The sequence below is a fragment of the Lolium rigidum genome, chromosome 2 (genome assembly GCF_022539505.1).
Source record: "Lolium rigidum isolate FL_2022 chromosome 2, APGP_CSIRO_Lrig_0.1, whole genome shotgun sequence".
NCBI lineage: Eukaryota > Viridiplantae > Streptophyta > Magnoliopsida > Poales > Poaceae > Lolium > Lolium rigidum.
Genome location: NC_061509.1, coordinates 127,626,933 through 127,650,941, shown reverse-complemented (window position 1 = coordinate 127,650,941; position 24,009 = coordinate 127,626,933). Strand labels below are relative to the sequence as shown.

Here is a 24,009-nt window from a genome sequence, read left to right as displayed (position 1 = left end):
TGGTCGTAGCTAGTGCATCAAACACCTTTTCTCTTTTGAACTTGCTGAGTACCTCTGTACTCACTTTCTTTCGACACCCTTGCTAGACTGTGAACTTGAAGAGGAGGCAAACACCAGAGCACCGGAAGACAACTATGAGCTGGTCTACGAAGCGCCCGACCTTTCAGGAGGAGTTGAAGGCGTGGACTATGGGATAGTCTACGGAGTTGACATCACCGAACCGGAGGAATAGAGTCTTACCCTAGACATCTCAGAACAGAGCAGCGTAGTAGCTTACCTAAATAAGTTGTTGAGCTCGTTATGTCTTTAAAGTTTGAGTTGTAAGAGTACTTAAGTATTATCGTAGGGTGTTCTCATCGGACCTATGAGAATACCAACTTGTTAAGACCATGTTTGTAATATAATCTAGAGTGTTATGACCTGCAATGATTCTGTTGTACCACTCTGAGGGATATAATATTTGTGAAGAAGTTCATCATGAAGATCATATCAACAACGTGTATACTACAACATGCAGTGGTATGCTGGGTCACCGCAAGAAGCCACAACAGGAGCACCATCATCGTGACCTTGGTTGTCGTTGGCGGCGCCACCACCGCCGCCGGTGGCTCTGATACCATGTAGAAGAGGGAGAGTAGATAACCTTTTGGGGCAGCATCCAGCAGCTACTATGTTCTATCTTAGGGTTTTCTACAGACCAGCCACATCTTATATACTATCCCAAATCACTTGAACTAATAGGCCATATGAGCCGGAATAGGTAGCCAGACTACTAGATAGGATGCAACTCATATACTGTCCAACGCGTTTTCTTTTCCTTCGCTGTGTTGCAGCCTTCCAAACATGCCACGAGAATGAGGCTCACCTTGCCACTATTTCAGTATTCAGTCTTATTGTATGACATGTTCTGCTAGTCTACTTTCGATAATTACATATGTGGCAGAGACTTTGTGTGGTTTCAAAGATCTCATCTCAATGTCAACGCATGATCTTCAATGCTAATCAATTCGCGTCGGAGGCTTAATGTCGTTTTATATATACAATACTTTTTTTTTGGCGAATGAGGGAGTACTATACTAGCAGTCTTCCTTTCCTGCCACTGTTAGCTCCTTATTACGGCCGGATGATAAGTTTGACTGCTGCGAGCTGTATATTTCTGCTTTTCGAAGGTGGCTCTAAACTTTTTTTTGCCGTAAAGCTTGCCTCTCTTCTGGCCGACGATCTGTTCGGATGGTGATGTGAAGAGATTTCCATAAGAAAAACAACTTAGATTTTCTTTTTGCTAGTTGTTCTTAAAGAAAACGTGCAGTATAGGGGATAAATAAGACCCCTTTGCACCTGCAGGATGGCGGGCGTGAAGCCATGAATTCAGGGAAGTTACTTTTTTTCTGCGATAAAAAACACTTTATTACTTAAAATTAAGTATCACAATTGGTCTCTGCATAACTGAGATATGCATAGCCAATCCAGTTCACAAGATACAATAAAATAAAGTAACTTAAGGATCTCCACAAGTAATCGATCATGCTGAACTATAAGAACATCAATGCAGACGGAGGACCAATTTGTAGATTATGCTGATATCTATGTAGAATAGAAGTATCTCCTTAAAGAAAACATACTGTATAGGAGATAAATAGCCACTTTGCACTCACAGGATGGCAGACGTGAAACCGTGAACTCACTGCGGTAGCCAGATAGATGGCCATGGCGCCTAAAGGCGCCTGCCGGAAGGATTGGAGGTTTGTCGGCGAGGAGGTGATGGCAGACGGCGCGGCAGCAGCCCAGCTGCTTGACGAAGGAGTCAACCGCCAGAGGTCGCTCCGCCGTTGCTGCGCGGAGTTGGTTGGAAGTGTGGCGGATGCCGTTGATATGTCCATTGCCGAGGGACACGAGTAGTATTGTCAATGGATCCTGTCACGGCCGAGAGCGACTTCGCAGAATGGTGGTCGCTGGTGGTGCGGACCATCCCTCGCCAACTGCGCAAAGGCACTTCGTTGATTATCATGCTTACGGCATGATGGATTTGGAAACACCGGAACACGGCGGTCTTCGACAACGCACGTCCCTCGGTGACATCCTTATTCAACGACATCGTGGCCGAGGCGCGGCAATGGGCGGATGCGGGAGCCCGGGGCGTGCGTCAGTTACTCCCCTAGTTTAGTCTTTTCTTTTTCTTGGGTCGAGTTGTACGGCGTGTTGTGTCCGTACTCGGACTTGTACATAAACTCTTCTTTATCTATCAATGCATCGAAACGCAAAGCTTTTACGTTTTCGCGAAAAAAAAGTAGTATTGTCAATAATTTTTGTTCGGATGTCAGTAATTGGTTGTCAAGCGGTGCCTGCTTTTCGCTCCACAAATGAAAATTTGGTGCAAAAAGTGTCAAGAAATGAATTGAAATTTAAGCTAGCTTAGAGCAAACATGTGTCCGCAACCCGCGTACGCTTCCACCCTAGCGGTCAACATGATTAGGGTGCTAAGTTGCTGTCATTCTGGATGTTAACCAATGCTAGCTGCCACCAAGAACGGAAGGTTTGATTCATTGCAGGGGCAACTTGCGAAAAAAAAAAAAAAAAAAAAAACTTGCGAGAATCCCGCCCAAGTTAAAGATTGATCCCCAACCAATGTTTACTATTGTACGTCCCATAAAAAAGGATGCTAATGGTTCTCCTCTGCTAGAACATTCATTTGTCATTGTGTGGTAACCCTCGGCGGGGAACTACCAATTAGTCCAATACTACGGAAATTTATCATTGAATACCAATCGGCGGGGAACTGAACATAAAAATTCATCGCTATGTTTTGAAATAACTTAGTTTGGACTATCAAGAAATGTCTAGTAACTAATATTATTTTTGCAATAGCTCGAACTACACATAGTACCATGATATTCATGGTAATCTTTTGAGAAACACAAACCCATACAAATATCCCCTGCTCTAGCTTGAGTTTGGAGGACAAAACACCATCGATCATATACTATAGCTATTATCAGACGTTTCATTTCGACATTGCACTGGAAATGGTATATTCAGTTCAGTCTCCTACTCCTGTTTTCTCCCTGGCGCAAACCAACATCGTAAGATAAGTGCTAGGGGTCAAGTCGTGTGTGCCGTGACAGTGAACAACTACAACAACATTTACAAGCTGTGATGTTAGCACGATCTAGGAACCGAATAATGAAGATTACATATACGCACAAACTAAGTGGCTCTATTCAAAGAGCTTGCTTGTTTTTTGTAGTGTGAATACATATGTTGAAGGAACTAATGACAAATGTGGCCCTATGTAAGAACTATAACTTTAATTGACTTCCACACATAACAATACAGATGCAACTATGCGCTAACAAGGGCTGTACCTCTAGAATCAATAGATCAGATATACAGTCAACTTTTTGCTGGGTAAGTTATCAAAATGTTCACATGTTTGGGATATCCAGGAACCAGGAGGGACCTCATGGGCGGCAACTAATTTTCCTCTTGGAGTTGAGGAGGTAACGTCTTGATAAGTGGTTTCAGGGACTCCATGATAGTAGCAAAAGAGGGTCTTCTCCAGGGTTCTCTGAGAATAAAAATAAAAATGTTCCATCAACAAGTTTAAGGTTAAGTAATGAGAATATACTAATATAGCAAGTGGGTTCTTAGGTACTTGGCCCAGCAGGATTCAATTATAGCTGCCACTTTTGGATCAACACTACTTGGAATCTCAGGCCTTCGTCCCCTGAAACCAACGGCTGCTACCACCTGCAGGTGAAATAACAGGCTAACAGTTCCATTATATAACTCCGTGCTGGCATTCCATGGAAGATATTTGAGAATTTCTTCAGTCCAGTATCTCAGGACATAAACACATCATTACACTGCAGAGAACCAGAGATGCAAACCTGAGCTGGATTTAAATTACTCCATGGTTTCTGCAATGTCATGAGCTCCCATAGGATGACAGCGAAGCTGTACACATCAGACTTCTCATTTGATGGCTCATCACGTAGAACTTCTGGTGCCATCCACTCAGGCTAGAGAACATAACATGGAACATGACTACCGCCGCAGGTTAACTGAGAAATCTATCATCTGAAATTGAAAAATAGTGTGTACAACTTACAGTCCCTGCTGCAGTCTTGGAAGACAAAAATGTGTTTGCCTTCAATCTAGAGAGTCCAAAGTCACAAACCTGAAGCATTGTAATAGTAGGTTTGGTAAGGATGTAGGGGACAAGATTAGACAGTTCACATCAACAAGGCAGCTGGAAATAGGACAACAAATCCAAACATGTACCGCCCACTTAAAACAACTCAACTTGATCATAATGAACATTACAGCTATACCGATAAGAGTAATAAAGAGTTGAACCACAGAGAGTAACTGAAGACAAACTTTCTCCAAATAAAAGTAAAAAATTAAATTAGTAAGTCCGCTGAACTAAAATATCTGGCAAGAAGTCAAATGAGCACATACTTTCACTGTGTACTTTTTGTCAACCAACAGGTTTGGTGACTTCAGATCTCGATGGACTATTGGAGGATTGCGCTTATGAAGATAATTCATCCCCTTTGCCTGTATATGAAAGATCACAGATGATTAGAATATCTTAATTTTAATCCAAATGAAATGTCAACCATGAGTTTATCTAAAGCATACATGTACTGTATTAAAATAATTTAGATGGTTTTACCACATCAAAAGCCATACTCAAGCACCGTCTCTCATCTAGATTTTCCCTTGCGCCATGCCTGTGTAGAAGTCTGTATAGGCTACCTCTGCATTTAAGGGAAGGGGAATGGGGATAAGCGTACATGTATTGTTTATTCCAATTTCAAAAGTAAGCATAAAGTAGAACACACCTTGATAGATATTCGGTCACAATTGAAAGGTTAGGTGGCTGAGTAACAGCACCCATAAGAAGAACAATGTTTGGATGTCGCAGACTTTTCATGATTGCAACCTACAAAACAGAATTCTCAACATATTAAATGGCAAATGTATTTTACATGATTAGATGAACTTATGTCATTAGCTAAAAATTACGTCAGCTTATGTATGCGACTCTTGGACGAGACATCTTAAGCACCATGTATTCAAAGAATAAATTGGACTTCTATTTGGATGCAGGTGTGTACCTATCCGATTAAGCATCTATTACATGCATCAACGCATAATGTAATTTCATTATACTGAGACAGGTTCAAAATGAAGTTGCTGTATCTCTATCTGGATCTGGTATCACAAAGATACCATAATAAAATATCTACAGTAGCTTTTTTGCGGTATGTTTGCAGTCTTATACCTCTCTTAGAAACTCTTTGAGACGCTCTGGGTGGAGATCCTGATCCATTAGAATCTTAACAGCAACATCCTGAGTAAGAAAGTAACACTATTAATATAACTCTTCTCGTACTAAGCATAGTTACTAGGGACTTAGGTTTTTCATGTCAAGGAAGCTTTATGGCTGGCCTCTGACCAATATTTGATTGGCAGACACCGTAAACACATCTCTTGACATACTAAACATAGTTGTTAGAAAATTACAGTCAAGGAAGCTTAATGACTGGCCTCTAGCCAATATTTATATCTATGCTTGTCAACAAGCATATCCTAGTATATCCGTAACAAACATACATCAACTTGAGGACCGAGGCAATGCGCATATGTAAAATACCAGGAAGCCACGGTAGGAATCAAGCAACTCAAGCAAAATCAAAGCCATACAAGCACTATAGAGTTCTCGGATCGCCTTCGATCTCTGGACGGTATAGGGTTTGTAGTTTGGCCACCAAATTCCACCATTGTAAACTTTGTCTCTTAAGAATTGCATGGCAGGACGTAAGACTATTACCCACATTGGGGGCTTGAACCTGGGTACAACGTGTATCTTTTCTCTTTTTTTTTGCTTGAGATCGTCTATGAGATCCTTGTGTCACTGTACTCATCTACGATCTTTCCTACATATACCAAGGTTTTAAATAGCAGGCTGTAGGCTATAGCCGCGGCCTGCAAAAAAGACTATAGCGGGGCTATAACCCGCTATAGCCACCTTTTAGCAGCCTAATGCACTGAGCCACACCTTTTCGAAGGGCTATGGCGAGGCTATAGCCCGGCTATTTGAAACTATGGCGTATACCCACTTTTTTCGACAAAGGGCGCTTTGTTTAGCTCAAATGTTCGCATCAAGGCGATGCAAGATACAAGAGTTGACACATGTATACCCACTTATAAGGATAAAAGGATATATAGGGAGTATTTCATCAACCCAACCATAAATACATGCTTATAATAAAAGAGAAGGCAACATACCGAGCCATTCCAATCAGCACGGTGCACAGTTCCAAAAGAACCTGAAATTTATTTCATCAGTACAAAGTACAAACTGCAACAACTTCAAAAAGGGAGACTAGTTGTTCATCCTTCTTAAAGTTAGTGCTCTAAAAGGCCTATAGTATCACAATTTGGCTAAACTACTAACCTTTGGCCAAAGTATATGCAGATATTACTGTATGATACAGTGGAGATTAAACACCCAAGTACAACTGAAAAGTACTACTCCCTCCGATTCATATTAATTGACTTCAATATGGATGTATCTAGAACTAAAATGTGTCTAGATACATCCACATTAGAGTCAATTAATATGGACCGGAGGGAGTATTTTAATGATAACACATACCAGCACCGATTTTCTCTCTCACAGCAAGTTCGCTCCATGGAATAATCAAGTCTTCTATGCTGAGAGATACATCGCTGAAGGGGTCTCTTTGTCCAGACAGAATATCTTCAGGGAAACTGAAACCGTTATTAATGTATTATATTATCAGCTTTGGAAGCTGGAAATGTCTAGCTTACTTAGCATCCTATCTGTGTACCTTCTTTGCCTTATAAAATTTCCATCTCTACCAGCATCGCCCTTAATATGGGACAAGGTAGTTTGCAAATCACTATTTGTCGCATGTGATGAGTTTGGACCACGATTTGATCCCATGCCCGCATCTAAGTCAATAGCTGTACATGGAGTTATTCAAAACATACATCAGATGATATATTCAGAAGATCCTGAATCTTTTGCATTCTGAAATTCAACTTCTTGAATTTAAATTGGGGTGATAACACTGGATTTTCAGTTTGGTTGTCCGGAACAAAATTTATGACAAGCTTTTCCGTATCATGCTTTGTCGAAGAAAAAACACTAATTACAACTCAAGCAAACAACAAAACGGAACTACAAATCTAAAATCTACACCTAACAGACATTCTAAAGCATATTATACAATCACATAAAAAAACTCACTGAATTAAAGCGACTCTGGTGGAGTACTGCACATGTCAAAACTAGAAATGTATCTCCCTCCTAGGAGAAATATGTCATCATTGACTTGGAACAGCACTTTGCATATGCGCCTGAGGGAGGGAATATACCTGCTGCTGGATCATTGAACATTAGATTTAGCGATTTGCAATCAAGGAAATATTGCTTGGCCAATGACTTGAAGTTATGAACAACATCAACTGAGTTGTGTTTTGGTGGCCGCAGTGGTGAAGAAATGGACATAGATGAGAGGCCATTCAAGAGGGAGTCAGGTTCAGACAACAGGCCTGGGTTCCCTATCAAATCAACTAGATATTCCCTGGGAATGGAAACAAAACAAAGTCAAGAACTGATAAACCACCGTCTATATCCAGATACATCCCTATCTGGAACATAAACAGAATAAATAAGGCAAGATTGCATACATAATTTCAGTAAAAATATGGTAACATTAAGTTGTGTAAGAAGAATAGTTTACTTTTCATTCAAATGATTCTTTAAATTAGCTGTACTTGCAAAAACTACAGAAGCCAATAACAATGGGACGAACTTTATGGGTTACACATAAATGCTCAGTTTTTCCAAAACATGTTTACAGGGCACGAACGAGGCTTCAGAGCTACTCTTTAAGCAAAGTATTTACACATGTGAACTGAGATAAGCATATCACTTAGAAGCTGAGCAGTAACATGGCCACATCACATATCCCGGAAAAGTTGGCCACATCCACTCATTCCGGTCGATTTGATTAACCAGAAATGACATTGTTAAAAAAAGATAATCTTATACTGTACAAGAGCACAAGCAGGATCAGAAACCCATGGTGAATGGAGCCAAATGATTGGAGTTACTTATCCGGAGCTTTATGTCCTGGTTTGGTAGCGAATACATAATAGACTATATAATAATTGATTGTCCTTTTTATGTGAACTGTAACACTGCTTTGCATTCAGGCATTCTATTTTCATGACATTGCAATAAATTTGGACCTAAGGCTGTGTGCATCACCCGGGGCAACACTCCCCATTTCGAAAATAAATAAATTTGGGGCTATGTGCATTGTGTGATGCAGAGGCCATTCTCTACAATTGTCTCAAATATTTCCTGAATAAGAACCTCGGCAACATAAATTGTAGCCTGTTATCTTCATTTATAACAATTAGCCATACAAATGTATCCTAGTGGTAGGTTATTAAGGTCACGTGTTAAAACCGAGCGGCAGGTTCAGTTAGCTAATCCTAAGCAAAAAAAAAAGTCACGTGTTAAAGCCTTTGTTCTCATAAGCAAAGGCACATAGCTCCTGTGATGCATGTATCCTCCTCTTTTGTCATCTTTAATACAACAACACATGACGGAAAACTGTAACAGCTCAACTCATTTGGCCAGGATCACAAACCTGTCGGTGCTAAAGCGTACCAAGCAAGAGGCGGCACCAACAGCTTTGCAATATTTGCATCCCCTTACAATTCTACATGGAAGATTGATAGAATCTGCTATGGCCTTTTTCCAGAAAGAAAATAAATAGAATCGGTAAATGATAATAACATGATGAGGTAGAAAATAAAATATAACGCAGAAGATCCTAGATTGTGCGAAAATGCTGCTATGAGGGATGAAGAAATTCAGTGTAGTGCATAATAACTAGAGAAGTTACAATATACCTTGAAGAGCAAGGTTCGGTGGCAGCATAGGCCAACTGATAACTTTCCAATTGGAAGCACGACAGAAGCTGAGGTAATCTTGAGGAACCCAGCGCAGTCTGTCCACCGGGGAACCAACTCGTGTTCTTCAGTAGATGTTACTGAACCCCTTGGACAGGAAATAGATGTATCATGTAAGACAGAGCTAGGCAACGCACTAGCAAGATGACACTGGGATGGAATTAAATGAAATCAATCACCCCATCTTCACCGACACAATGCCGGCGAGGCGAGCGGTAATTTCCTTGGAGTCCACACAGGTCCGAGAAACGTCAATCGCGGTGCTTATGTGCTGCCTCAGGTCGTAGTCGGCCACCTTGTCTACGATGACCACCTCAAGGGACGATTCGGTGGGGTTGAGAGCCCTGAGGGAGTCGATGGACGGGATGCGTCCACCGTCCTGCACGTCGGTGCAGAGCGTCCATATGAAGGGATCCATCCCCTGGATGAGGTAGAAGCCGTCTGAGAGCTTGTCGGAGTAGGACAAGCAGCCATTGACCCAGAAGCGGTGGGAGAGGGACTGTGGCGAGGTGGAGGTGTTGTGGTGGTGGTGCTCAGGGGCGGAGGAGGAGTCGAGGAAGTTGGGGTCGGCGGCGGCGGCGGCGTCGGAGCAGAGGCGGAGCGCGAGGGCGAGCTGGAGCTGGTAGGCCTCCTCCGCCTGCTGCGCCCAGCTCTTGCCGCCGCTGCTGCTGTCCGGCGGCCGATCCGCTGCGCCTGCGTTGCTGCCCTTGTGGTCCGCATTGGCGACGGTGGTGGAGACGGAGGAGAACCCGTCCGCGTCGTCGCCGCCCACGCTGCTCCCGCTGGACTGCCGCTGCAGCCGCAGCCAATCCGCCACGCCAAGCTGCGGGCTGTGGCGCTGAGGTGGCGGCGGGGGTTCGAACGAGGAGGCGGCGCCGTCGTCGTCTGAAGGCGGTGGAGGGTAGTGCGGCGAGCAGGCGTCGTTGCTGATGCTCGTGGGAGGGGAGGTGGCGAGTAGGGAGTAATTGGGAGCGGCGGCGCGCCTCCCGCCGCCCATCATCGGCATCGGCGCGGGCCACTTGGCTTCCTTCATCTCGGTCGCTCGCGTGCCAAGCCGCGGCAGGCAGCTATACTGCTGGTGGTGGCGTGGCAGTGCGGTTCCGTGTGACTTTTTAGCTCGACGGCGGCGTCGGCGTGGCGATGGGGGAACAGTCACCGAAGACGCATGTGCGGAGGCCGGCGCTGGCGGTGACGGGTGGACGGCGATCGAGGAAGAGAGTAGAGTGCGTGCGTTCCTCGGACCCAGGACGAGGCGACACGACTGGCGGAGGACAAGTGGGGGCTGCCCATCCGCATCCGGCATCCGCGCCTAGGTTCCGATACATTGCATCGTTTTCCTTCACAGGCAGGAGACGGAGCCACGAGTACGCCACCAGCACTTGTCCCCCCCATCCTAGTGGGCAGATCAGCGTTCCCGCATAGATTGTGCCAACAGCATCTCCAACAGTTTACTCAAAATTTGGATGCTCAAAACACCAACAGCTTACCCAGCCCAGTGCCCCTTTGATTCGTATGATTTATATAGAAATTATATAGAATTTAGAAGATCATATGAGATTTTTCCTACACTAGTATTTTGATTCATAGGAAAATAATCTTATAAGAATCTTGTAGTGCAAATTTTATAGGAAAAAAAATGAGGTCATACCTCATAAATTTTTTTTAGCGTAATTAAAAAGAGCTCATCTTTCTATAGGATTCAACTAAGCATGGCATCCTAATCATATGTTTTTTCTATTTCTGTTATCCTATGAATCAAAGGGTGAGCCTTTAAATTTGAATACTTAAAAATAGACGTGAATATAGGACAAAACGTATATGAGTAAGCAGTTTTTTTTTGTCTCTAACAGATTACTCATATTTTGGCCACCTAAAACAAAGCCGGGTACTCAAAATTATACAAACTACACTTGGGTCCCTCCGTTTTACACCAAGGTCCTTGTATAGTCCACGCCTTCAACTCCTCCGAAAAGTTCTGGCTCTCCGTAGACCAACTCATAGTCCCCTTCTGGTGCTCCGGTGCAGGCCTCCTCTTCATGATCACAGTCTAGCAAGGATGTCGAAAGAAAATGAGTACAGAGATACTCAGCAAGTTCAAAAGAGAAAAGATGTTTGATGCACTAGCTACGACCACTGATCAGAAAATCTCAGGTCAATGCATGTTTCGCAAACATTTCTTTAAAAGGTTTATTTTATTCTGAAAACTATGCCCGCCAGTCTTCATAGGTTGACTAGAACTTCACGGAGTTCTTTCGTGTTCGTAGTTCCCTTCCCGAAACTGGGAGTGACAGCCACAATTTAATACACTCTGCAGAGGTGCGTTACTTTTTCCATAAGAGAACTTATCCTTGTTGCCAACCGGGCGTACTTTCCCGTCCACACTTCCTTGGTGTGAGGCCCAGTATAAGAACAAAGCCAATCACCGCCTTCTCCGCGACCCCGCATACCCACCCTTTTGTAAGTCTGCCTCTCATGTATCTATTGGTAGAACGTTCCGGACCAGAGTCCTCACCTTTACCAAATAGATAGACCGATCTAGATAACCCTTACAATCCATCATAGACCTTGAATAAGTCTGCCTTCTCCTGTATCTATTGGTAGACCGTTCTGGACCAAAGTCCTCAGCTTTACCAAATAGATAGACCGAGACAAACAACCCTTATTACTGACACGTTGATATGCGAGAGGAAAAAGATACAACTAACTTCCCCAGAACCATTAAGATCTTATGGTTAACGCGATATGTACGGCGCTAGAATCACTAGACGGCATTCGTGATTAGTCCTAGATGAGTAGAACCCTTGCAATGGAACCTCCACCATCAACACATACGATGGTTCTATTGCCCACCACATAGTTGTAATATCCCAGGTATTGGGGTTACAAAAATAGAGGAAACAGATGTGTGCATTGCATTCATGCATAGAAAATCTGAAGTTTCACTTGACCTTGGTGGAATTGAAGTAGCTCATCAAGTCCAGTGCTATAAACCTCAATGTGACTTTGCTAAAACCTTGTTTTGGGTAGAGATAAGTTGATCTAAGGGGTTAGATCAAATGGAATTAAAATCAACACAAGAACTTATTAATCAAGGATCAACTACTTGATCTTATTAAAGATCCTAATATGGTATTCCTTGCCATAATCTAGGAACATCTATTCAATTGGAAATCAAGTAACAATAAATTGGAGAAAACATTCTTGACTTATGTCTTCCATGTCTTTAACAAATAAATATTCCTACCATGAACCTCATGGTATTTCTTGAACTAAACTCTTGAACTTAACACCAACAAAAGCTTATCATTAACCCTAGAGATGGGAGAGGTATATAACCATTAAAGAGATAAGAAGCACACTCTAAATTATTAACACTTAAAAGTTAAGCAACTACCTTGAGGTACAATTGAATTCACTTTAAAACTAAATACCAAATATAGCAAAACACAAGGACCTAAGTGCATAAAAGCCACATCTTCGATTTCAATCATAACTTATTAAATATGTGGAATATCACAAAACTAAATTCGTTTACATTACGAATTATAGTTCAAACTATTTGAATAAAATAAACTATGAGTATTTTGAAACTCATATGATCATGCCTTGGCGAAATCAAATATCACCATTCAAAATTGGGGTATAATCCTTATCTTTGACATTTTGATCCCAATAATAATATAAATACAATCACATATGATATAGTGACTCAACCACAAGCATAAAATCATTCACAAGATATTTAGTAACAAAAGCCACTTGGCTATCCAAAAATAAATCACATGAGATGATAATCTCAATGCCACATAGGATGAAAATATCTACATAGCTTGAATCCTAAGTTATGCCACCTCATGCTCAAAGGATTGCTATGGATGAGAGAATGACAACCAAGCACCTTACTCATCAAATTAAAGCAAGAGTCATCCACCCATGTGTCATGTTACTAGAGCATGCCCAAGCCTATAAAAGGAGCCCCACACTTCATCCATTCCATCATCTTGCACCTTGATGCAAGAAGACCAACACATTGAGCCATTCCATAAAATAGTTAGGATCAAGATGAAGCAGCTAGGAGGTGGAGGCATGCCACAAGATGCGGGTTTATCGGAATTCTCGAAGAACAAGCTACGAGAAGATAGCAAGGTAGAATTCTTAGGCGAGACCACATGCTTAGATAATCATATCATCATTCCTTGAGTAGAATCCTAGAATAATCCATTCCAAAATAATAAGTGGGAGTAGAAGACATTGAGAATAAGTTGCTCATGATGATGCCATGATCATACTTTGGAGAAATAGAAGAATAAGTTATAAGTTAAAACCTATATGATAAGTAGATATCATTCACCACATGAAATTATAGGGAGATCACTAGTAAACTAACCTAGGCTTATATTCCAACTTAAACTTGTGAATCACTTGGTGATCATAAGTAGAAACCTACCACATCTATATTTCATTTATTCCCAAATTAAGGAACCTAAGAAAACCTTAGAGTAAAACTCCATACTTAATATGGTGAGAAACCATCCATCCATATGACCAAAGTTAACTATAAAAAGAACCATAACTACTTTAATTACTTTAATGATAGATTAAGGATATAAATAAAGTCCATTGGTATTAGAGAGAAACAATTCTCAGAACCTTAATAACTAAATGAGAATAATAACAAGAAAGCAAGTAACCATCTTATTTTAGTTAGGGGAAATTAAATCCTAGCAAGTACAACATGGTGTCATCTCATATCTACATCCTAGAATTATATCTCAACCCTAGGGGTGTATCACTTGGGTGATCACAACTAAAATCTAAACCACAATTAAGTTCCAACCCATGTGTCATTAGGTAAATCATATTGGGACTCTAGAAGTGTCCATCAATTAAATCTTATGTTCAAATTTGTTAACATATAATTATGCACATCAAATAATAAGCAAGGGATCACTCCCCAAATGGAAACTAAGTCCCGATACTAATCTCCGAAATACTTTGAGTTCAAAGTATCAACTACAAACATTCCAAAGGATTTGATTCACAAGAAAAACCTAAGAATAAAATGAATACATAAACTCATGTTTAATTGAAATTTGGAATAAAGCTCCCAAATATACAAATAAAACAATATATTTGTGTTAAGCAATACAGTGACATAGTGATTCTTCTAAATAGAATTAACAGGATTTAAATAACCAGATACCTGCAAATTCATGTTGAATTTGAATCAGCAAAACATAAAATGAAATTTGAAAACAGAAAATAAAAACAGAAAAAGAAAAGAGGAGAGAAAAACCTACCCGGACTTACCGGCCGAGCAGCCCACGGTGCAGCCCAGACACCACGGCCCAACACCGGCCCTCAACCGCAGCCCAACACCAGCCCACCATACCCCTTCGTTCTAAAACGAGAGGAGTGAGGGACGTCCTCATCGTCTTCTCACGCATGGAGGACAGCGCGGAGCCGTGCCCTCCTTCTCTTCGTCGCTGGCGGCACCTCCGCGACCGACGACGTGACGAGGCTCGCCCCGAGCCGTATAAAGCCCGCGACGAACCCTAGCTCCCGAGTTCTTCCCCCTCTCTCGTTAAATTCCGCCGAAATTGAAACCCTAGCCGAGCCGGCCAACCCCTACCGCCATTGATTGGAGCACCCCCGAGCCAAGCTGAGCACGCCATCGTAACCGCCGTCCTCGACTCGCTCATCCCGCAAGAGGAATCGAGCCATAGCCTCCCGGAGCGTCGCAGGTGACTTCATCTTCTCCGGCGCCGGCATCGAGCAATCCCGGCGATTGCGACCTCCTCTCGCCTCGCCGACACGCCCGTTGTGCTCGCGGTGAGTCTCTGACTCTCCTGAGCATCCTCGCTCCTCCGCTAGCACTCCCTAGCATGCCCGAGCATCGTAGGCCCGTGGGCACCGCCGCGAGCACCTCGCCGGTCGGACTAGCTCCGGCGACGATTTAGGGGCGGCGTTGGTACTCTTGTGTTCACCACGGCGAGCTGAATCGAGTGGCGTGAGTAGTTTGTCCGCGCGAGTCCGGGAGCGGCGGCGCCGTCGCCGTCTGATCGCCGGCAGAGAGTTCTCCTGGCCACGCTGGCTATTTTGACTAGTCCACGCCGCGTGGCAGCTGACGTGGATCATTGGCCCACTCGTCAGTGACCCTGGGTAACACTAACCCGGGTGCGTTTAGTAGTTCTTCTGCTTCTATTTCAAATTCAAAAATTGCTTGCAACTTCAAATAAATCTAGGAAATTCAATTTAACTCGGAAAAATTAAAATAAGATATCAAAATTCTTCTAAAAGTAAATTCTATCCAATAAAAATATAATATGAAATCTTTATTATCAATAAAAAATTTAATTATTTAATACTTGTGATTTAAGCTATATGTATTAATTCTAAATTCAATTAAAATTCAATAACTAGGAAAACTTTTCAAATTAAATAAAAACCAGCAAATAAATAAAGAAAACATTAAAATTAATTTTCTTTATTTATTACTTTATTAAATCCTTATTAGAGGGATTTAAACCCTAATTAATAATTACCTTAATTATTAATTCATTAAAAAATTATAAAAGGTCAAAACCAATATTACTTTTATTTCAAGGTTATTAATAACTCCAACTTGATAATGAAGTTATTAATCATAGACCTATATGGTAATAAGAAAACCCTAATTCCATATTGAATGATATTATAACCTATCATTTCATGTGAAACCACAAACCTTAAATCAATTAGGACCCCTAGCTCCATTAATCAATTTAAAACCTAAATGGTTCTAACCTAAACCCTAGGTTAGAACATGTGATCATGATACTTTCTTTCAAACATAGAACCATAATAGCAACTAAATAATTGCCATGATCACATAAAATGTAAGAAGCCTATCACTAGTTAATTGCTATGCTCTCACCTAAATAAAACTTGTGCTTTGGAACAGTAAGGTTTTTATGGGCACTTTAATAGAAACAACTCATTCGGCTATTAGAATGCAATTTGCTTCTGCTCACACTGCTGAAACTTGGACTATGATTACTGTTTATGGACCTTGTAGAGGGGTTATGAGGGATGAATTTGTCCAATGGTTATTTGATTTGGATATTCCTGTGCATGATAATTGGTTACTTCTTGGAGACTTTAATTTCATGAGATCAGTGGATAATAGGAATAAACCTGGAGCTGATATGGCAGACATTTTTCTCTTTAATAATATTATAAGTCATTTGGGTTTATTGGAACTGCCTCTAAAGGGGAGAAGATTCACTTGGTCCAATATGCAAGCTACTCCACTCTTGGAGCAAATAGATTGGTTTTTTACATCTTGTGAGTGGACATTGAGATTTCCTAATACAATGGTTTTTCCACTTGCAAAATCCACCTCTGATCATACTCCCTGTGTGGTATCTATCTCTACTTCTATACCAAAGGCAAAGATCTTTCGATTTGAGAATATTTGGTTAGAGCAGCCAGGATTTATGGAGGTGGTTGCAAATGCTTGGAATATGCCAGTAAATAAGAAGAATGTGTCTTCAGTGCTAACTGCAAAATTCAAGAATCTTAGATATGCTTTGAAGAAATGGGGGAAAGGTCTATCACATTTGAAGATACTTATTGAACAATGTAATAAAGTTATCTTATTCTTTGATAATTTGGAAGACTCCAGAGATTTGAATAGAGCTGAATTTAATTTTAGGAATATTGTCAAGACACATTTGAAGAAACTTTTGAGTATACAATCAAACTATTGGAAGAATAGGTGTACAGTCAGATGGATTAAATTAGGAGGAGAAAACACCAAATTTTTCCATGCAAAGGCCACTGAAAGATATAGGCATAATGTTATATCAGTAATAAAGGATGAGCAAGGAAATCCTTTGGTGGAACATAACCAGAAAGCTAATGCATTGTGGGCTTGTTATAGAAATAGAATGGGAGTTACAAATGATAATGCAACACAAACCAGTATATCACATCTGATTACACCCAGTGGAAGGTTTGGATATTCTGTCTAAGGAATTTACCACAGAGGAAATTGAGGGAGTCTTGAAGCATTTGAAAACTGATAGAGCTCCTGGGCCTGATGGGTTTAATGGAATGTTTGTCAAGAAATGCTGGAATATAATCAAGGATGACTTCATTAATCTGTGTAGGGATTTTCACAAAGGACAAGCCCCCCTGGAGAGTATTAATAGTTCATACATAACCTTGATTCCAAAGAATTTGTCCCCAGAGACAGTGAATGATTTTAGGCCAATTTCTTTAACGAATACATGTCTCAAATTTTTGACAAAGTTGGCTGCCAACAGGTTACAGTTACAAATCAAAAGTTGCATTCATGAAAATCAATATGGATTTATAAGAGGGAGAACCATTCAGGACTGTCTAGCTTGGACTTTTGAATATTTGCATCAATGTCATAAATCCAAGAGAAAAGTGATTCTACTTAAATTAGACTTTGAAAAGGCTTTTGATACAATTGAGCATAAGGCTATCATCAAGATAATGGAAGTTAAAGGTTTTGATGCAACTTTCATTCGGTGGGTTAAAGAAATTCTGACTTCGGTTCTTCCGCTATCCTTTTAAATGGTGTTCTGGGAAACCTTTCTTGTGTAGAAGAGGGTCAGGCAGGGTGATCCTCTCTCTCCTTTGTTGTATGTTCTTGGTGGTGACCTGTTGCAAAGCTATGTGAATTATGCTTTCAGAGAAGGAAGATTGAAGGCTCCAATTCCCAATAGAGGCAGTAATGATTACCCTATTGTACAATATGCAGATGATACCATTATAATGTTGCCAGCTGAGGCAAATCAGTTACAAGTATTGAAAGAAATATTGGAGGAATATTCTGCTTTTACTGGACTCAAAGTTAATTACCACAAATCATCACTTATTCCTATCAACATATCTCAAGCTGAAGCTGAGGCTTTGTCAACACAAATACAATGTTCTATTGCATCAATGCCCTTCCCATATCTTGGCATTCCTATGGGCACTACTAAGCCAACAATAAGAGATTTATCTCCTCTAACTGATAGAATTGAAAGAAGGCTCACTGCTTCATCCTCTTTCTTATCATATGGTGACAGGTTAATCCTGGTCAATTCTGTATTGTCATCAATGCCCATACATTATCTTAGTACACTGGATATACCAGATGGAGCAATTGAGATAATTGATAGAGCTAGAAGGAATTGTCTGTGGAGAAAGAAAAAGATGATGATAAGGCACACTCTCCGGCTTCTTGGGAGATGATTTGTAAACCAAAAAACAAGGGTGGCTTGGGTATCATTAATCTGAAAATTCAGAATAAATGTCTTATGCTGAAGCAATTGCATAAATTCTACAACAATGTGGATCTCCCTTGGGTCAAGTTAATTCGAAACTCTTATTATTATAAGGAAGTCCCACATGCAGTTACTATCTGTGGTTCCTTTTGGTGGAGGAATATTATGAAGTTAAGTGATATTTATAGGAAAATGGCACATTGCGAGTTTGGGAATGGAGAGACAATTCTCTTTTGGACGGATAATTGGAAAAATATGTTCTTTGATGAAAGGTTCCCAAGACTTTTTTCATTTGTCAAGGATAAACTTATCTCGGTAAATGAGGCATTACAGATCTCTGATCCTGCACAAGCTTTTCATCTCCCTCTATCAAATGAAGCTTCAGACGAGTTCAGAATATTGCAGAGCATTTTGAGAGGTGTTGTCACATCGGAGAATCAAGATCAATGGCTCATTTCATGTAACAAAAATGGAGATTTTGTTCCTAGTCAAGTCTACAGATTAACCTACCAACATATTCCCTCTCATTTTCCATCTCAATGGATCTGGAAGAGTAAGTGTACATCAAAGCACAAGTTCTTTGCTTGGCTAATTGTGCATGATCGTATCAATACAAAGGATATGCTTAGAAGAAGACACTGGAATGTCACATCTGATCACAGCTGTGTATTATGCAGTACCCATGCATTGGAGGATTGGTCACACTTATTTTTTGAGTGTATGTTCAGTGTGAGAATTTGGATATATCTGCAAGTTAATTGGGTATATGGTTCTGGGCCAGAGATGTTAAAAGAGACTAAGAGAAGATTCAAAGGCCCCTGTTTTACAGAAATTATAATTACGGCATCGTTGGAACATTTGGAAACAAAGGAATAATAAGATCTTTAGAGGCATGCAGCCATCATTCGAGGAATTGGAAATCTGGCTTCATTACAGATGTTACCCTTCTTAAGCATAGGGTAAAGGAGAGCTCTGTAGGTATTTTGTCATCATGGATTGACAACTTGTTGTAATTAGTAGGTAGGTAGTTGTTGTACATATTCTTTAGACTCTTGTACATATTTTTTGATGAGTAATAAAAGGCTGTGGGGGGCTCCCCTGCAGTAGTTAAGTTCAAAAAAAAAAAAAACTTGTTGATCTAGTAGGATCAACCAAGTGTAAAACCCTAGTTCCTATTCCCAAGACCACCATCTTTAACTATCCATAATTAGCATCACACCTTGGTGATGAATCCTTATAGCAACTATGCCCAATGTTTTATCTTACATACCATACTCCACTAAACCCTACTAAGTATTAGATACTTATGAACCATAATATCCAAGAGCCAACTATGCCCCATTTTAGTGGATCCAATAGTAAAACCTAGATCACCTCAACCCTAATTGATATACTTCTTATTACCTAAGAAGTATGTTCTTCAAAAGTTATTCTTTTGAAGTAAATAAGAAGTAGCCATCAACCCTGCCTTATAGGACATATAAACCCTAGCTAGCTATCACCAGCAAGATGAAGCCACCATAATAACAACCATGTATAACCAATTGCTTAAGTTGCTCATGCTTAAGTAAAATCATTCAAGCCTAGTTGCTGATGCATCCAACTATGTTGTGATCCATCTAATACTTACTCCAGAAACTAGATGAAACCATAGTCAACCATAGAACCCCACCAACCTAATTATCATACTTGTTCTTTATTAAAGAACATGTTCTTCAAAAGTTATTCTTTTGAAGTATATGATAATTAATCATTAACCATGCCATATAGTGCTTAAACCAACCACTATTCATTACATGTTAGGATTATACCAAATGTTATTGTTGTGTTCTATTAGTGTTATTATTATGATATATTACAGCACCTGTTTATGATACCAAGCAAACAATCCTTAATAAGAACCCTGTTTGTGAATCACTCTAAAAGTGCAACACACCCTAAACAAATCATTACAACTCACTGATCCTAAATCATCGGGGGTAGGTCACGCTTAGAGCGATTGCATCTCATACCTATGCATTATTGCATCCTTGCCAATCTTTTAAACATCGTCCTTACCGGACGATGATGCTATTTCATAATTTGGAGTTATTGCGTATCGAAGACCTTGCCTGCATAATCTTGCAGTAAAGAAAGGCAAGTTCATCACTTGCTCATGTCATTTGAGTATTTTTTACCAAAATACTTACAAAGTACTATGTTTATCACTATCGCATGAAAAGCAAAACCACTATTTTCATAACTATGAATATGACTAAGTGGTGGGCAATGGAACCATGGATTGTGTTGATATGGTGGAGGTTCCATTGCAAGGGTTTATATCCATCTAGGATTAAACAACAAATGTCGTCCAGTGATTCTTGTGCCGTAATACCCGTGTTAACCATAAGATGCAGAGTGGGACGGAATAGTCAATTGTATTTCCACCTCTTGTACATCAACGGATGCGCTTACCGTAGACACTTGACCCGAGGTTGGGCAAGCGGTGGGGTGGGGATCCCATTCTAATTCCCCACGGTAAGTGGTCTATGATGGGTTGCAGCTACCGGCGAAGGAGTTTGGTTAACGAGTCCCAGCATCGTCGTCGTGGTCGGGGTCCATCCTTAATTGGTGTAAGAGGACCGACGAGGACCCAGGGTCGGGGTATGCAACAAAGGGTGGGTGTGCGAGGTAGCGGAGGAATATGATTGGCTATGACCTTATACCGGGCCTCACACCAAAGGAAGTGTGGACGGGGAGTACGCCGGTTGGCACCAAGGTTAAGATCTCTTATGGGTAAAGCAACACACCTCTGCGAGTGTAATGAATCGTGACCTGTCACTCCCTGTTCCGGGATATGGAACTGCGAACGCGGCCGGAAAGGAGCTCCATGAAGTTCTAGTAAACCGGTGAAGGCTGACGGACATAGTTCTTCTGAATAAAAGCAACCTTTTGAAGAAATGGTTATGAAAACCTGCATTGGTATTAGACTTTCTGGTCTAATGTTGTAGCTAGTGCATTAAACACCTCTTTCCTATAATGAACTTGTTGAGTACGCTCGTACTCATCCCACTCTTAAATCCCCTGCTTAGATATGGAGGCATCGAAGGAGGATCTACGAGTGCAACTCGAAGACCGAGAAGTCAACAACTACTTCAAGAGACAGGACCCTGTCAGAGGAGTCAAATACCACATCCAGCAAGGAGAAAACCTAGTTTAGCCATAGAAGGGAACTAGTTTCCTAAACCTAGCTCCTATGTAGCTAGAATCTATTCTTAGCCTCTTTAGCTAGTTAAATACTCTACAAATAGAGTTCGTGATAAGTCTAGACTACGAGTCGTTCTTCTGGAGTTTATTTGCAATTTTACCTCATTGTAAAGTAGGAGGCTGTGATGATCTTATGTAACAGAGTCAATGTTGTAATTCTATAGACATGCCTTGGACCCGCATATGTTTCTGTTGTACCACTCTGAGCGATATAATACTAGTGGAACGGTGTTTCATTGGTGTTATATCAGACTTGCATACTACACCATGCAGTGGTATGCCGGGTCGCCACAGTTGGTATCAGAGCAAATGCTTTGACCCTAGGATTAAAACCCTTTAAAAGAGACCTATAGGATTGGTAGTGTCTATAGGAAGTTTCCTTAGCTAAACCAAAATCTTCTTGTGACTTGAGATGGATATTCACTTGAGAATAATCCTGACACACTTGAGTCAACATTTATTACCTATCTTTCCTAAGTGAAGTTAGTTAGCTAATCCCAAGTATGTAGCACACCATTAAGTTCCTTAAAACCATAGATGAGTAGATCACAGTTGGTATACAATACATGGTAGTCCAAAGAGAGGATACAACCATAAGGAAGATATCCTATTGGAAGATGTGTACCAACACATGTTATAGTTAAGTAAGAATTATCTAGACCTATAATAAGAGTGATATCAAGTAATGAAGATATGTATATATAAAAAAATGATATCCTATTAGAAGGTATAATTATACAAGTAATGGGTAAGTAAATTATCTAAACTTGTGAAACAACTGATAGTAAGTGATACAAACTAGTGATATGAGGTAGTATAGACCATGATGAGTCAATCATGGGAAATAAGGAAGAGTGATAGGAATAATATATGTCTAATTACATGGTAGAGTTGTTAATCATATATGATTCACCTAATAATCGTTATGTGATGGACTAGAATATCATAAATACTTAGGAGGAGTTTGATAAGAAGTTAGACGCGAAACAATAGAGTAAGATTTGTGTTCCAAAACCATGGGAACTGTGTCCAGTACATCAGAACCCTAGTTATATGGTAAGAACATATGGAAGTATATGAGTTATATTTCCATAGTTATGTGTTTAGAGTAGCAATGTTAGAACCTAGACATAACATGTGAGATAGTCCTCAATAAAATGAAAGTTAAGTAGTACTTCCAAAGAAAATTAGGTTAACCTTAACTATCCTAGACCACCCCGTTTCAAACTTATCTCATTGCAAATGTGCAATTAAGGTAAAGGTTGAGACAAATAGTAGAATCCCATATATTCGTGCTAAGTATCACGATATAAACCTATAGTATGTGGTGTTATATACTACACATCTCAGCCTGATGTTTAGAGATGTCTTACACAACAATCATATTCAGGCTTACGACGATGTGTATTATAAGCACAAAGCTGAATCTTCTTGGATTTTATTGGATTTTCATTGTTTGACTAGATCCATACATGAAGTTTGACTTTGATATGCAAATGCATGTTGCAATATCAAGTTTTTACTTAATGCTATAGATCTAGAGGGTAATGATATTCGTGTGAGGAAGTGACGAATTGTGAAGATTCCGGAGACAAGATGAAGGTTCTTCAGAATTATGAAGCAAAGTTGTGGGAAGTAACCACAATATTTTGAAGCAAGTACTCATCTAAAACTCATGCTTAGCCTCAACAGAGGAGTACTTTAGTACTGGAGAAGCATGAAGGTGAAAAAAAATGATGATTATGGAGAAGTAGAAGTAGAACCAAAGTCATTATGGAAGAGGGAATGCATGGGAAATCACTTTGGATACTATATTCATAGTGGTTTTCTTGCAAAATAAACCCTGAAGGAAGGAAGATGACATATGAAACCATAGAAAATATAAGAAGGCCACAGTTGGTATCAGAAGACCACAGTTGGTACCATAGCTGGTATAAGAAGACTGTAGTTGATATAGGATTAAATACTGCGAGATAAAGTAGAAGATGTCCTGACCAATTGATCAAAACCTATAATAGAGTACATTTTTAGATAACAAATAGCCACAATTGGTATCAAGTAGTCTGTAATTGGATTATTCATACCAAGAAGTTGTGAACAAATAAAATTTTGTCAGCCAAGTAACTATGACTTATAAGCATTTAGTCGAAGGATTCACGTCGGATGTCCACAAATTGAGTGGATACACCACAAACATTCTTCGCGAGACCTTAGAAGAAGTACAAACCATAAGTTAGACCTAGACCAATATTCTAACCATAAGTCCAATGGTTGGAGGAAAAGGAGTTGACACTACAAGAAAAGTTCTGATACACAACGTCTCAAAATCGTCCGCTAAGGGGTATTTTTCGTCGCCTATGGGCCTAACCCGACGATATGGGTTCTGTTGTGGAAACTGCGTCAGGCAAATTCCTACGACGATTTTTTCGGTCCGTCGCGCTTGGGCGCCCTTCCG

At 40.4% G+C, this 24,009-nt stretch overlaps 1 protein-coding gene across 1 annotated transcript; it reads right to left on the bottom strand.

The window, feature by feature from the left end:
• Positions 1-3,169: 3,169 nt before the first annotated feature.
• On the bottom strand, positions 3,170-10,039 carry LOC124687212 (serine/threonine-protein kinase CTR1-like). The gene is made up of 15 exons (XM_047221025.1): positions 9,204-10,039; positions 8,965-9,112; positions 8,700-8,803; positions 7,414-7,622; positions 6,864-6,999; positions 6,668-6,783; positions 6,298-6,338; positions 5,291-5,359; positions 4,848-4,948; positions 4,679-4,763; positions 4,462-4,560; positions 4,109-4,177; positions 3,888-4,019; positions 3,653-3,747; positions 3,170-3,565 (listed from the first exon to the last, which is right to left on the bottom strand). Exons 1-15 carry the CDS (start codon positions 10,028-10,030, stop codon positions 3,472-3,474), a joined length of 2,325 nt encoding a protein of 774 aa, XP_047076981.1. The 5' UTR covers positions 10,031-10,039; the 3' UTR covers positions 3,170-3,471.
• Positions 10,040-24,009: the final 13,970 nt, after the last annotated feature.